This window comes from Triturus cristatus, chromosome 4_1 (genome assembly GCF_964204655.1).
Source record: "Triturus cristatus chromosome 4_1, aTriCri1.1, whole genome shotgun sequence".
Taxonomy (NCBI): domain Eukaryota; kingdom Metazoa; phylum Chordata; class Amphibia; order Caudata; family Salamandridae; genus Triturus; species Triturus cristatus.
The window spans coordinates 880,927,997-880,942,612 of record NC_140585.1 but is presented as its reverse complement, the minus strand read 5'-3'; the positions used below and the strand labels follow the sequence as shown (position 1 = coordinate 880,942,612).

At 42.1% G+C, this 14,616-nt stretch overlaps 1 protein-coding gene across 1 annotated transcript in view; it reads right to left on the bottom strand.

The window, feature by feature from the left end:
• LOC146855703 (uncharacterized) overlaps nucleotides 1-14,616 on the bottom strand; it is a 1,104,791-nt gene that overhangs the window by 694,640 nt on the left and 395,535 nt on the right. The window contains exons 24-26 of the mRNA XM_085653597.1: nucleotides 8,892-9,035; nucleotides 6,964-7,145; nucleotides 1,191-1,310 (exon numbers count right to left, since the gene is read on the bottom strand). Coding sequence (XP_085509723.1) covers nucleotides 1,191-1,310; nucleotides 6,964-7,145; nucleotides 8,892-9,035 — 446 coding nt within the window. The remainder of the gene's footprint in view (nucleotides 1-1,190; nucleotides 1,311-6,963; nucleotides 7,146-8,891; nucleotides 9,036-14,616) is intronic.

The window sequence follows — 14,616 nt, the reverse complement described above, 5'->3', positions numbered from 1 at the left end:
AAAGACCACATCCATATCTGAACCAATGTCTGAATCCTTCAAGGTCATGAGAGGACAAAAGCTTGCCTCTGTAGAGCAGTGGTTGTGTTTCAATGGGGTCATGTTCACAAGCACCCATCCCTGTGGAGCTAAATTACTGCAAGACACCAGGTTGTGAAAGCACGCTCATGTTGTAATGTAGAACAGTAGCACTTTGTCACTAGGGTTCGGTACCAGAATATAAAAATCATCTGGCATAAATATAGTATACAAGAATATTCCCCGTTCAACAGCAGAAACTCCACATCGAAGGAGACAATAGTTTTCTAAACAACATTTAGGACACAATATTTATGTAGAATGACATTTCTGTATATAATATTCTGACATAGAGAGACGTTTTAAGGCGTGGCCAAGTGGGCTCTGGCCCAGGGCCCCAGACTTTCAGGGGGGCCCCCTGATAGTCCTGCCCTGGTGACCTTGAATCATTACTAAACAGATTGTTTTGAATACCGTTATCCCTTAATTTTAAAATGGGTGACATGTGGGAGTCTATTATAGACATTTTGCAGAGGAACGTTGTGTTTATTTTTCATGCAACATCCATAAAAAGGTTTCTTTTAGATCGCAATAGGACCAAACATATGAGAAATGCGAGTGTGTCACAGATATTATTTGCAGTAATATTAGTGAACTGCTGATGTGTTACAATATTGATAACACACATCACTATCTCTGAACATTAGATGTAAACACATTTAGAATTTGGACAATTGCACCTGTATACTGTCAGTGACCTGGCCTAAGACCGCATGAAAGACCGGAAACCGAATCATAAATTCAAAATTGTTCTGAACAGGGGCCCCCAAAATAGGTTTGGCCCAGGGACCCCAAAATCCTCAAGATGTCCATGCTGTCATACAACCGTCACAAGGTCAAGCAAGCATAACAGCATGCACTTAACGAGCAATGATTTAATCACTCGTCCTTGGGCCGGCCCATCATGGTCAGCAGGGTGAGGTAAGTGAGAGAAACTGCCAGTCTCTCATCCAATGAGTGAGCCTCACACTGCACGCACGAGGCTCCCTACAGTACTTCTAAGTTCTACTCAAACGACAAGGTCTCGATATTTGTTTTTGCGTCAGATATAATGCAAGAGGACATGGCCATGCCCGCGTTTGACCCACTCCATTATTTAGAAATGAATCTACCTCTGGGCACTTGGACTCACAGGGACCCTCGGGCTTCTTCACCGCTGATTCCCCTGATGATGGGTCCCGCAGAGAGATCACCCCCTCCACATCTCCAGTCCGCTGTGGTACAGGAGTGTCCTGCGTATTGAGATACAACAATGACAGCAGGTTACAAAGGAAGACATCGCTCCATACATAGCTAGGCCTTTCATGGTACAGAACTTTCACATGTAAACCTTGAAAATGCTTATGAACAGTGGATCAAACAGACAGTGCGCACAACATATGAATAAATGAATCAATGAACTAAGCTAGTGCCAGGAAATTACCTGCAAACCTGTGAGTGCTTTGAAAGAGTGAAGGGCTACACTGAAGTTGTAGGATAAATAAACAAATGGGTGAAGGAGAAGAATGAGCAAATGTATCTGTCAACGAGTAACATGCATATCAGAAAGTATCATCAGTGTTAAACACTTTTCAATAAAATATTCAATTCCTTATTGGAGGAGTGTATGGGCAGCAATGGCGGCCACTACTAAGAAAAAGTGGTGGAGCGGGTGGAAGGGGTGCGGGAGGAGCGGGAGGGGGAGCATGGGGGGGGGAGGGAGCATAATAATAATCTAAAAAAAAGAAACTTACCTGCAGCTGCCGGCCACCTCCCGTGTCATGCCTCGGCCTTCCTGGTCCCAGCAGACACTGGGACTATGTCACAGACTCCCTGTGCAATCGCTGCGCTGCTCTCATGCTGTGAGAGCAGCACAGGGATTGGCCCGAGTGGGCTAAAAAGACACTCCACTCAGGTCAGGGAGTGTGTGGGGTTTCTCCAGCCTGGCTGTTCGATGCAGCCAGGTTGGAGAAACCGAAGTACGCATGTGTGTTTGGCCAGCCTGAGACAGCCAGCCAAACACACATGTGTACTTAGAAGTGCATATAGCACTCCTCCTACCCCCTACCAATTCCCCGGCCCGCCCCTCCCTACTGCACGCTGGCTCAGCCAGCAAATGAAAAATAAAATGATAACATTATATTGTTTTATTTTTCAGGTGCTGGCTCTGAGCCAGTGGGGCGATGCTCCTCCGCCATTGCGGAGGAGCCGCCCCTGATGGGCAGGTATACAATCAACGAATAAGTAATTGAGGGATGGATAAAATTAACATAATAATCTATAACAACATTAGTTGATGACTGCACTAAGTGTGGAAGACCATTTGTTTTTCCTCATCACAGATATCCAGAGCACAGGAGAGGGAAAAACACACAGAGGGGAAAGAAGGAAGAAGAGAAGACAGAAAATCAGTGAGATAAAGGATCAGCGAGTGTCTGGCAGTGGATTAAAGAGGCCTGAGGTGGATTGAGGGATATGCAGCCTTGGTATTTGGTAAGAGCTTAATCTGTAAAACAATGGGTGCCATTGCCCAAAGCTAAGCTCATATACCAGCAGCCGGCGCTTTAAATGTTTGCACACCAAATACCAATGCAGTGTAATCTTCAGCCCACCTCAGGTCTCTTTAATCTACAACCAGAACCCGCCTTCCCCTGTATCTGACTTGTGCAGATTTTTGCTTTCTCCGGTTTTCCATCTTTCTCTTCCTCCTTCTTTACCCTTTATGTGGTTTTCCCTCTCTTGCTTTCGGGGAAAAGTCTTATCATGAAAAAGAAGTGCCGGTACCCAAAAATTAGTTCCGGGGGCCCCACTGGCTCAAATTAACCACTGTATTCAGTCACTGACATTTAATAGCACCAGTTGCGGGCTTCTGAGCAGGGCTTTGGGCCCTGGCACTTATTATCTTACAAGTGAGGCAGTGGGTGATTGGAAAATGTTTGCCATGGCACATACACCAAGCAGTAGCCTGGTGCTTAATATGAGCTGATGGTTCCCGGGGCTCTGCACCGGCACTTAGTAATCAACATCGGCACTTATGACAGTCTGCCACATGGTGGCACTGTTTGTAAAATTTAGAGATGAGCAGAACAACAGTTGTTTATTAAATCAATATACATTAAAACGAGTAATACTTGCCGCCCAAGCCATTCTTATAGCTTTGGGGGCCTGATATCATCTGAATTGTGTGGGTACTGTCAGGGGCAATGGGTGGTTCAAGCTGCAGAAGCCTCCTAACGAGACCTCTGGCACTTATTATTTTTTGTTAACAATTAATCATTGCAGTAACTGCTCCCACCTATGTTGCTCAACCACACTGCTCCATCAGAGTTCGGCAGTCCATGCTATCGAGAAAGATGAGCCATTCAGGTTTTGTTTCTTTATCAATGATGCCTCTCCATAGAGTATCAATAACATTCCTCAGTTAATGTCACAACAGTTCTCCCCAACTGCTGAACTGTATGTTTTCGGTGAATTTTTCAATATAACCAAGAATGGCCATGCAGCGTAAAGACAAAAAGAGTTCTCTTTGCCCAGTCCTGCATGCTAATAATTACCAACAAGAGCATCCTACAACGTTGCCGGTAGAACAAGTAACCTATTTCACATTTCATAACAGCACAAGGTTGAACTTTCTAAATGTAAATCATTGCAAGATAGATACATTTGTAAAAACTTAGCAACTACTAATTAAAAAGAACTTTTGATCAAAACTCTTTCTTTCTGCATGCTGTTAGAGAATGAAATAAGACAAATAAAACAGAAATAAATGTTTTAGAATGAATGCACAAAAACCTTTCGTCACCAAGTCGATGCTAAAAATGAAACACATGGCTCAAAAGAGGGTTGTGTCTTGTGAGACCACAAGCACACCATGGGGCTAACACAAAGGGCTGTACACTGAGAACACTAAGGCCCTGACTACTAGTGCCTTTTAAATTCCAATACCTGTGGTAAGTTGTGTTACCGCACATAACGGAATTAAGAGTATTGCAGTCATTACATCATGAATCACATTTTTCCCCGGGTGAACTACAGATCAATCACCAATTCCAATTTGACTCAAAGCAATATAGGGAAAAGCAGAAAAGGGAGAAAGAAAGGGGAAGAAAAAGATTTGAAAAGCAGCGGCGAACAGAGAAAAGAGGTATGTAAAAGAATGTTCCAGGGTGAGAGGAAGACGGAAAATAAGGGGATGAAAAAAGGGACGAAGCAACATCAAGGACAGAATGCAGTGAATCTCTCTTGTTTCCTTTCTTCCTGTCTGAAACAAGCATTTGCAATGCAAAAGATCTCGCATTTACACGAGTTTGAGCTAGTGGCATTGTAAATGACAATACCTTTGATTTATGTTTTGTTATTTAAAACATAAAGAGAAGGCATTGTCATTTACAATAGCAGTAGCTCAAGCTTGTGTAAATGCGAGACCTATTGTGACTCGGACAAGTGTTGCATCGGAGAGGCACGGCGGGCTGGGGCCATCTACGGAACCACAAATTGGGCAAGGTCAGTGACGAGAATCCCCCGCGAGGTGAAGGAGAGTGTACGGGCGGACCCAAGCCTGACAGGAGCCTTAGAGCAGTGGAGTCAGTGACCTGAGCCTGGCGGGGAGGGACTGTGTGCAGGTATGCGCGCATGAAAGAAAATAATGATCACCAACTACATGAACGCTGACCGTGTAACGCCGCAAGTAAACGATCGAGCCCAAATGGGCCTCTGGAAAGGAGACAGGGCGGTAACAAAAAAGCCTAATTTGCAATGTGAATCCAGTATTTAGCGTAAACGGTGAGGCAAGCCAATCAGAATAATGGGCGGAGCTTAAACTCCATTTCTAAAATATTCCGATTACAAGAAGCCTCGCAGAGCGAGCCGCGCATGCGCGCTGCAACGCTAGGCGACACCTAAAAAGGGCAACTCCTCCCTCTAGCCACGGTGCCACCTCGCACTTGACATACACATGAAAGGAGTCTCGTGCCTCCTTAAGTGGGCTCAAGTTAGGAGGAAAAAGCCCCAAAGGACATGCAAGAATTGGAAAGCAAAGCACTAAAATTATAAAATAGAGAGAATGTCCAGCATAACCTTCTGGGCAGAAGAATCCAACAAGATGAAACAGCTGCAGAAAAAGAGGACCAAAAAACCGTAACAAAAAGTATCCAAGGTGGGTGATGGATGCAACGAAAAATATGGAAATAAAATGACTGAAAAGCATGCCTCTCAGATTGAAGCACCCTTATATATGGACTAGGAAATTACTTCACAGATAAATGGTGAAACACCATCTTGGAGATAGAATATGTGGTAGCAGAAACTAGGAAGATAACCATGCTGGTTAGGAATGAAAATACGACTAACCACACCCACCATCACAAGAAAACGGCATTGTCATTATATTGCAGGTGTAAGAAGAGAGACTGAATGTCCGACATCCTTCCCTTTGTCCATCTAGTGTCTCCAATCCTCCATATAATGGAATTTCCTCCCCTGATCAATTAGCCCAACATCCTGAAACAGGCAGTGAGCAGCCCACTGCTAGAAGAAACCCTTCATGGCTACGGTGACCACAAGTACACCAACAACAGACCACAGCCTTGAGCAAAGCAGAAGGGGAATTCTGCCACCATGGCAAGTGCGCTACCTTCCTGCCTGCTGCTGGATGCAGAACGAGAACAGTACGCCACTGCCTCTGCAGAACCAAAGCCGGCCTCCAGTCAATTCTGTTAACCAATGTAACATGAAGCAGAAATGAAAAAAATATGCACGATTAACATATATTTGGCAAGTCCGGCATTCTGCAGCACCAGCGGATTTTTGTTTACAAATTAAGCATTGGCACATGCTTTTAAATGTGACTCAAGCAACACTTAACTTATCATCTTGGAGATCACCTCCACCACCGGTTTCAAGACTTTGGATTTTCATTTGACATTAGATCCAATATCAAGATTAAGTAAGAGTCACCACAGAGCATTGAAGCATAACCTTCAGTTCTAGACATCACAGTCTAGTTTCCTTTCAGGATGACTAATGCAATTGGCATATATTTGGGTCTCCATCTTTGTGGTGTCCAAAGACTGCATCATGCCTACTTGCCTTTCTTACCATGTTAAATCCACACCATTCAGAGTTTCTGTTCTTTTCCCTAGCCCTCTTGGAAAAATAATTCACAACAAAGTTTTATGCTCTTCCTTTGGGGCCTTCAAAGTGATAAGGCCTGAAAAAAAGCAGGTGGATTTCAGACTTAGCAATCCACCTATTGCTAAATTTGCAAAACAATTCATTTTTTCATAAGGAAGAATGTTCAGGTGGCCACGTTTCTCTGCTTAGATCATTCACCTCTGGAACAAATCGTCAATGCTCCTTAGATCATTTAGGGAACGTCTGAGCTTCAGTTGAGCCTTGCAGACACCACTGCTGCTTATGCAGTGGTGTTACCACCCACTACACTTTGCATCTTCACCTTCCTGATGCTCTCTGACATATCTCACCTTTGGATTTTAATTCGGTTTGATAGCATTATCTATAATTCTTTTTAAGATTAAAATTGATGGCAACAGTCGTAGAAGGACAAAACAACTGTATATAGCTTGATATTTCACAATAGTGAAGCAAGAGAGAAAGATGATAGCTTGGTTTTAAAACCACAGAATAATTTAGAAAATAAAATCAAACTAGGCAAAACCTGGCTAACTATAGATAACACCATGTCTGGCTTCAGTTATGCTGAAGACAAAGATGATATTCTCACTGTGTGATGGACTAGGTTGTTTTCACAATTAATGTGATTGCCAATGTAAAAAGACCATTTTTACAAACTTATCAATACAAACTAGGCCCTTCAGAAAAGTGGGCCAAAAATAAAATGTTAAGCTTGCAACCTTTACTTCTTTTGTATCATGTAACTTAGCTCACCTCAGGTGGTGGGTCGATTTCAGGGTACTCCGAACACAAGTTTTCAATTAGCTCTCTCACAAGAAGTGGGAAATCATCAAAACTGTTTACATAGAAGATGTTCTTAAGGTTCCTGTAAAGCATGATTCTTTTTAACTCTTCAACATCAGCTCCAGACACCCCCACAGCGATAAAGCGGATCCCTGAGGCAGAAAAAACAATTTAAAATTTGTTGTGGAAAGTTGCACAAGGAAGATGTAGCTGGATAACTGTGATTGGTCCTATGCAAGAGAGTACCCAGAAACCTCAACAAGAAAATGGGTAAGTAAAAGAGTCCATATCTAAAAATGATCGTTGTTGTTATGAGGTTTTCTAAGGCACTGCACATAGTTGGTAGCCACCTGTGCACACTTTGCGATTGATGGGGTGGTGAGTGCTAACAGTAGGTCATTCATTGCAGGTGCCTCTGGCTCTAAATATAACACCATTATATTTCCACTGGTGACAGAAATGATGAAACAAGACATGTCAAGGATTACGGAAATCAAGAAAATGAAATGCTTAATTACAACCAGTGAAGTTAACTTGAGTTCCAATTTATGGAGCTGTTTCTTCACCTTGTAGAGAATATACATCTGGAATTTATCAACACATTCTTTCTAAAGTCTTACCAACAATTAGCCACTTCTTACTTGGTACCAGACCTGTTTGGCAATCCCAAACCCAGATAATTTGTATTTGCGACAATGTTCATAGATAAAAATTAAGCCTGGGCGGAGTTTGTGGAGTTCTGCTAAGCAGAACTCCAAGAAGTGACAAAAAAACTCTGCAAAGCTACGCGGAGTTCCGCGAATGGCAGAATGAGTTACCTTGCACCGGGTTTTTGTCCCGTACTGTAAAATCAATGCAAATGGCATCTCGCACAGTGCAAGAGGGGGCTGCTTCTCTCTGTCACGGCAGCTTCCTCAACGCGAACAGAAGGTTTCTCAACGTGACCAGTAAAGACCATCCATGACTGCGCGCGTTGAGAAATCTCGCAGGGAGTTGATCTAGCGTTGGATTTTCCTCCCTCACGCTTGACAACTTACAGTTGCCGAGTGTGAGGGAGGAAAAAACTCCGCTCCATAGTAGAGCGGAGTTTTTCGGAACTCCGCGAGCTCCATAGAGCGCAGAGTGCAAAAAACTCTGCAAGCTCCACAAATGGGGCGAAGTTCACCAACCAGGCTTAATAAAAAATATTTGCTTGCAAATTATTTTAGGATGTCTAAGTAGCATTAGAAGACATTTCCATAAGTATGCCTTATCGTTTGTGATTTTAGACATATCTTGGTCTTGGAAGGCACACTCGAGATTAACATTTATAGACTGCACGCTATATACTATATTACCACTTGCATAATAAGCACTTTCAAGCTTAGTTGCATTCGTTTTTCAATCTTTTGATAGTTTGGTAATGTAAGTGAGACAATGTTCGGTTGCACCATCCGACACATTGATGCCACATTTTACTAATTTCTTCAATAGATGTGGCTTTGCATTAAAATGGATGTGATGTTTGGCGGTGAATCTCTTTGGGAATAATAGATATATGTATTCATGATAACTTTCATTACATCACCTATTTGATAACTCACACCCCAGAAATAACTAAATTATTCTCTTTTTATTTTTTATTATTTCAGTGCTTTCTCTTAAACAATGTCTCACAATCACTTTCCCAATCTCTTCATGTAGTAAATTTCTCCTTTGACTAAAACCTACATTTCTTCATTTCCATTTTCCTATCCCTGTCCTCTTAATAATTATACCTTTGTGTTAAAACTGATGGCATTTATGTGGGGACTCATCACTGATGCCATATCAAATGTCATGGGTGGGACAATGGTGAGACAGCCATGTTACCTCCGTCAGTATGCAAAGATGAAAAAGATGAAAGTAGAATACTGTACCTAACAAATGTGCCACTCTGGCTGGCTGCACCACCTCATCTTGGGATCTCCCATCGGTCAAGAGGACAAGAGTGCGGGGCATGGATGCTCTCATTCCTCGGCTGGTCTGAAATATCTCCTTCAGCACAAAGCCAATGCCACGACCTGTGCACAGCATGGGATATAGCATAAGATAATGTGAACTTAAAGTTTGTGGAATGCCTGCATAATGGATGAAGGGAAGATTAAAGTTAATACGCACAGTACAAAATGTTGCTTTGTTCAGTGGTTCGAAGCAAAGTTTACAATATGAGACAAATTCAGTCAATTAATGCAAAAATATCTGGAGCAGACACAAAGAGAAATACTAATAGTCATAAGTAAAGCTGGGGCCCATGTAGCCAAGGGAGGATGAAAGGACTTGGAGCAGACGAAAAGGGTTTATCAAAAATAAATGTTGGCATGCCGCAAACACATATGCCAAGCTCACAGTCAATGTAGTTGTGTTATTCAATCAAATCCCTTCATAGATGTCGTCAAACCTGTTCATTGAGACAATTATAGATGATTCTAAAGACTAAAAATATTTTACAATCTCTTTTTATCTCTTAGTGTGGATTTCAATATAGACATTTGGATAATAATAAAAATTGGTTAGAAACGGGAACTTTTCACAAGAATTAACATCTTCAACACCCACAAACGAGGTAGTTTCTTTTACTTGTTTTCACAGCTGATCTTCGGCTTGAGATATCATTCATCAAATCAGCTGGCCCTAAGCACCCTGTGACATATACACCTTTGCAAAACGATGCTGATAGCACAGGTCTTCTCAATATAAGTAACACCGCACTAACGTGCTCACTTAATCATAGTTACACTAACAATACTGTCATCATCGTAGCAAAATCAAAACTACAAACTATCAAGAAGCAAACATTTTGCACTTTGCAAATATCTTAGTTTTCTTTGATTCTTACCTGGGCCTCTCCTAGAAGGGGGCTGCTGCCTTCGTGATTTTTTTAATCAGAGTTAACCATACATTTGGAAGTTACATCATTGAAGTACTTGTGGTGTTTTAATAGAACCAGTTGAGTTTCCCTTGTTTTTCCTCTGAAGTTATATAGTTCAGTGTCTAAATACCCTTATGCCTTACCCGGTAAAAAAAACCTTTTTCAAAAGCCGACTAGGACGCTAAGTAGCCTATATATTGTGCATCTGCGTTCCTGGATGAGCTCTTCTGTCTAGCTTTGGCCCAACTAATATTTTCATGCAACGATTTACTACTTCACAGACATTATAAAGACTCTGGAATTTCTCACCTATAAGTAGTGTATTATCCTGTTACATATTACTTTTTTAGCATAAGAATTCATAATCTGTGATCATGTCAAAGTAGCTTACAAGTTTTTAATGGCTGCTTTTCATTATTTGGGTTTGTCTAACTTTCTCAAAACAACAGCTAGAGCGGTAGCACAAACACTGTTGTACAGATTCTATGTGACCAATTCATGAATTGATTTTGTGGTCCCAAAACCTAAGATTTTCAAAATCACGCGCTCTAGGTCCAGAAAATCAAGTGTCCGTCTGTACTAAAAGTTCTTATGAATACAAAAAGTATTTTTGACTGACAGTGTATTTTGCGCTTCATTCTAAAACAGAAAGAGGGGAGTGGAGCGAAAGAATCATGCCCCTCCCCTTTGCAATTTGGAACACCGTTTATCAATGGTTTGTGACCGCAAATGTGGTTGTAAACCATTGAACAGACACCGACATCCAATTTAGAGTGCTAACTGAGTGACAAAGTAGCAGCTTCCTCTTGTGAATAGTGAAGGCAGCCTCAGGAGGAGCATACAGTTGGACAGGGGACCACTGCATAATGCCCTCAATGCCATTTCCTGCATCTGAACATTGTTTGAGCAGTGATGAAGATCTGCTGTACCTTCACAGGCCTCCATCCCTACAGTTGCAGTGTTTCTACAGCTGGACTTATAAAAAAGAATAAGCCAGGAGTCTTTGTGTCTCCTGCAAATATTCATATTTCTATGCGACCGAGTGGTACATGAGTTACATCACAAAATGGAGCACAAGTCTCAAACCGATTGGTGTGGAAAGAAACATGCTGGCTTAGTGCATGTGCCCAATGTTTCAAGGGAACATCCCCAAACTATGGTTTGGAAGCGATGTGAGGTGCCTATACTGACAGCAAATTAGGAATAGGGCTCCTGATCCACCAGTTTTGTGACACTAGAACATGGCATGGGTTTATACATGTCTGCCAGATAGTTAGACCGTCAGATCAATGCACTGCAGCCAGAGGCTCCACTAACCCAAAAGAGTGATCTACTGCATACGGGTTACAATTAAAGCATGTTTCAGCCCTAGCCTCAATTCTATCCTAATCAGCCTTTTTTAGGCTCGGGCCGCAACAGGTCAAGAGGAAAACGTCGGAACCACAGAACACAAGTTCATTGGGCAGACAATCCACCGGCCCACTCGACCAGGAGCATGACGGAAATGAACTCCACCAACGAGATGCTATAGTTATCAATCTGAGTGGTCACACCCTCAACACAGATCAACAAGCACTTTTGAGCAAGGGTTTAGGGTTTGTCCCTACCTTTAGTGGTGATGCCTTCCAGATCAGACTAGAACTAGCACAGTTCTTCCACAAGATCCGGCTTGAGTTTTTCTTTAGGGACAAACCATTGGATGCAAGTGAGGAACTTATCATTAATACCGGTCTTAAGAACAAATCCACGTTCTATCCTCTGGCCAATCAGGTTCCCTCACAGGTCTTGACATTTGAGAAAGCAGTCATCTCACAGGTTTCTAATATGTGTACCAGCAAGACCAGGCAATATCAGAATCTTAATAAAAAAGAACAACTTGTGTTGTATTTAGTACAGGTTGGTTTCTTCCACCCACCCCTACCATTGGAACACTCGTGGAACGTGGCGAACGTTCTACTCTGCACTCTCATGACCGTTACTAGCCGTTGCCCTGTAACTGCTCGGTGATGGATGTATTGCTGTAGATCTGGAATAAAGTTACTCCTTTAACTTAAGAAGAGTGGACATTCTTATATTATCAGATCTTTTCATTGGCGACGAGAAATCGTGGGGAGGACGAAGCTTTACATTCCCTCCGTGTGTGGCCGGAGCAGGAGGTTAAAGAAGAACAACTTCAGAAAGTGAATAGTGAAGGAAAAACTTACAGTGCACAGCCTGAAAGGGATGGTGGAAGATTAATTCCGGAGTGAGAGGCAAAGTGCTTCGAAGAAGGAAATTGAGGAGATACGTATATTGAATTGAAGGAAGTGTCAAGCAGCACATGCGCGGTGTGGTGTAAAGCGGAACAAGAAAGGACCTGCGCAGAGTGGAGGAAAAGCGGACGGGAAATTAGAAAGACACGGATGTTGAATTGAAGAAAGTGTCTGGTAAAGCACATGCACAGAGAGGTGAAAAGTGGCACAAGAACGGACCTGTGCAGAGTGGAATCTGAGGAGGAGTGTAGGCGGATCGTCGCAGAGTGACAACGGAGCTGACAGAACATCGTGTGTCAGGAAACCTGGAGAAGAAGTGAAGTAAGGACACATGTGAAAGGATTTGAGTAGCTAACCTAGAGAACTGCACGCGGAGTAAAGGAAGAAGGCTGACACGGTGAACTGCTCGTCTGAAAGAAAAGTGGACGTCAGTAATTTTAAAGGAAATTTGTCAGTAAAAGGACGGAGAATACCTGTTTTGAAGGTGTATTGCGAGACATTAAATAAGTAAGAGAAAGTATATTGAGGAACGGTGGGGAGACTCAGACTGTAAGGAAACTTACAGTGGTGAAGTAATAGAAGTAAATATTTAAAGAGATATATTTTGAGAGTAGTGAGGAATAAATTTGAAGGGAGAGGGAGTAGGAAATCTTTGGTATATTAAACAGTGAGTGTGTGTTACAGGTGAGAACATGGCGGCAGCAAGTATGTTACAACCTACACCTTTTTTGTCTGAGGCAGGAGAACCGATAGTAACGTGGAAGGAATGGAAGAAGAGTTTTGAATCCTATCTCATAGCTATAGGAGCAAGTGGGTTTTCAGCAATAAGAAGACAGCATATTTTGCTCCATAATTTAGGAGGAGAGGGAAGGAAAATTTTTGATAGCTTGCCAGAGGTGGAAGAAGAGGAAGAAGATGGAGAGAGGGAAGATGTGTATGAAAGTAGTATGAGAAAACTAGAGCTTCAATTTGCTGACAAAATTAACGTAGTTCTTGAAAGACACAAATTTTATGGAAGAGTACAAGGAAAGAATGAGAAGGTAGGGAACTATGTCGCGAGTTTAAGAGGAATGGCAAACACATGTGAATTTAATGATTTAACAGAATCTTTGATACGAGACCAACTTGTACGTTGTACAAATAACAAGAAGATTCAGGGAAAATTACTAGTGGGAAATCCAGATTTGAAGATGGCAATTGATATTGCTAAGAGTGTGAAGCATACAGTGGAATGCATGAAGGAGATGAACATCACAGGAGACAACAGTGTGAATGAGATAAGTGAGGAACTAAGAGAAGTGTGTGCCATAAGGAATATGAAGAGGAAAGAAGGAAAGGAAGTAATTAACAAAGAGAGGATATACAGTGAGAAGAGGATGAAATGCTTCAGATGTGGGAGTAGTAGCCACTTGGCTAATAGTGTGAATTGTTTAGCAAGGACAGCAACGTGCAGGAATTGTAATCGGAAGGGGCATTTTGCTAGAGCGTGTAAAGATATGTCAAATAGAGCAGTGAACAGTGTGGATTATGGAGAAGGACAGAGAAGGAGTTTTGTGTTACAAGTGAGAAGTTTGGATGGAAGCAGTGTGAACCATATTGAATTACCTAAATGTGAAATAGGGCTAGATGGAGAAAAGGTAGAGATGTTTGCAGATTCATGTTCACCATTCACGTTCATGAACAGTGAAACATTCAGAAAGAGATTTAAGGAAGAAGAAATTATGTTGCACACACCTGATGTAATACCAGTGGGGTATAATAAGGATCCTATTCCATTAGATGGGGTATCCATTATGAAAATAACCTTTAAGAACAGGAGTACAGTGGGAAAAGTGTATATCGCAAGGAAAGGGGCAAATCTGTTGGGTTGGGGACACCAGAAGGACCTTGGAATAAAGTTGGATCCTAGTGCTGTAACACCAGTCATGCTAGTGGAAAGGGGTGTGTGTGGAGCAGAGATTTGTGAGGAGTTCCCAGAGATTTTCAAAGAACAGTTAGGGTGCATGAAGGATTACCAACACAGGATAAAATTGAAGGCAGAAGCTAAGCCAGTAGCTTACAAATGTAGAAATATTCCTATCTTGATGAAAGAACCATTGAGAGTGGAACTTGACCGACTCTTAAGTCAGGGGGTCATAGAGCCTGTAGAATGTGCTGAGTGGGTTGCACCCATAGTTATCACGGCTAAAGGGAACACCAAAAACATCAGGTTATGCATTGATTTGAGAGAATTAAATAAGAATATATGGATTGATAGGCACCCATTACCTAACATTAATGATATGCTAAACCAGATAAGTGGGGCTGAGATCTTTTCGGTAATTGATCTGTCATCAGCTTACCATCAAATAAGACTTCACCCTGATAGTAAAGCTCTTACCACGTTCATAACGCCGTTTGGGGCATTCCAATTTTGTAGGATGCCGTTTGGTTTAGCCTCAGCGGCGGCAGTTTTCCAGAGAGCAATGCAGAACATTTTGG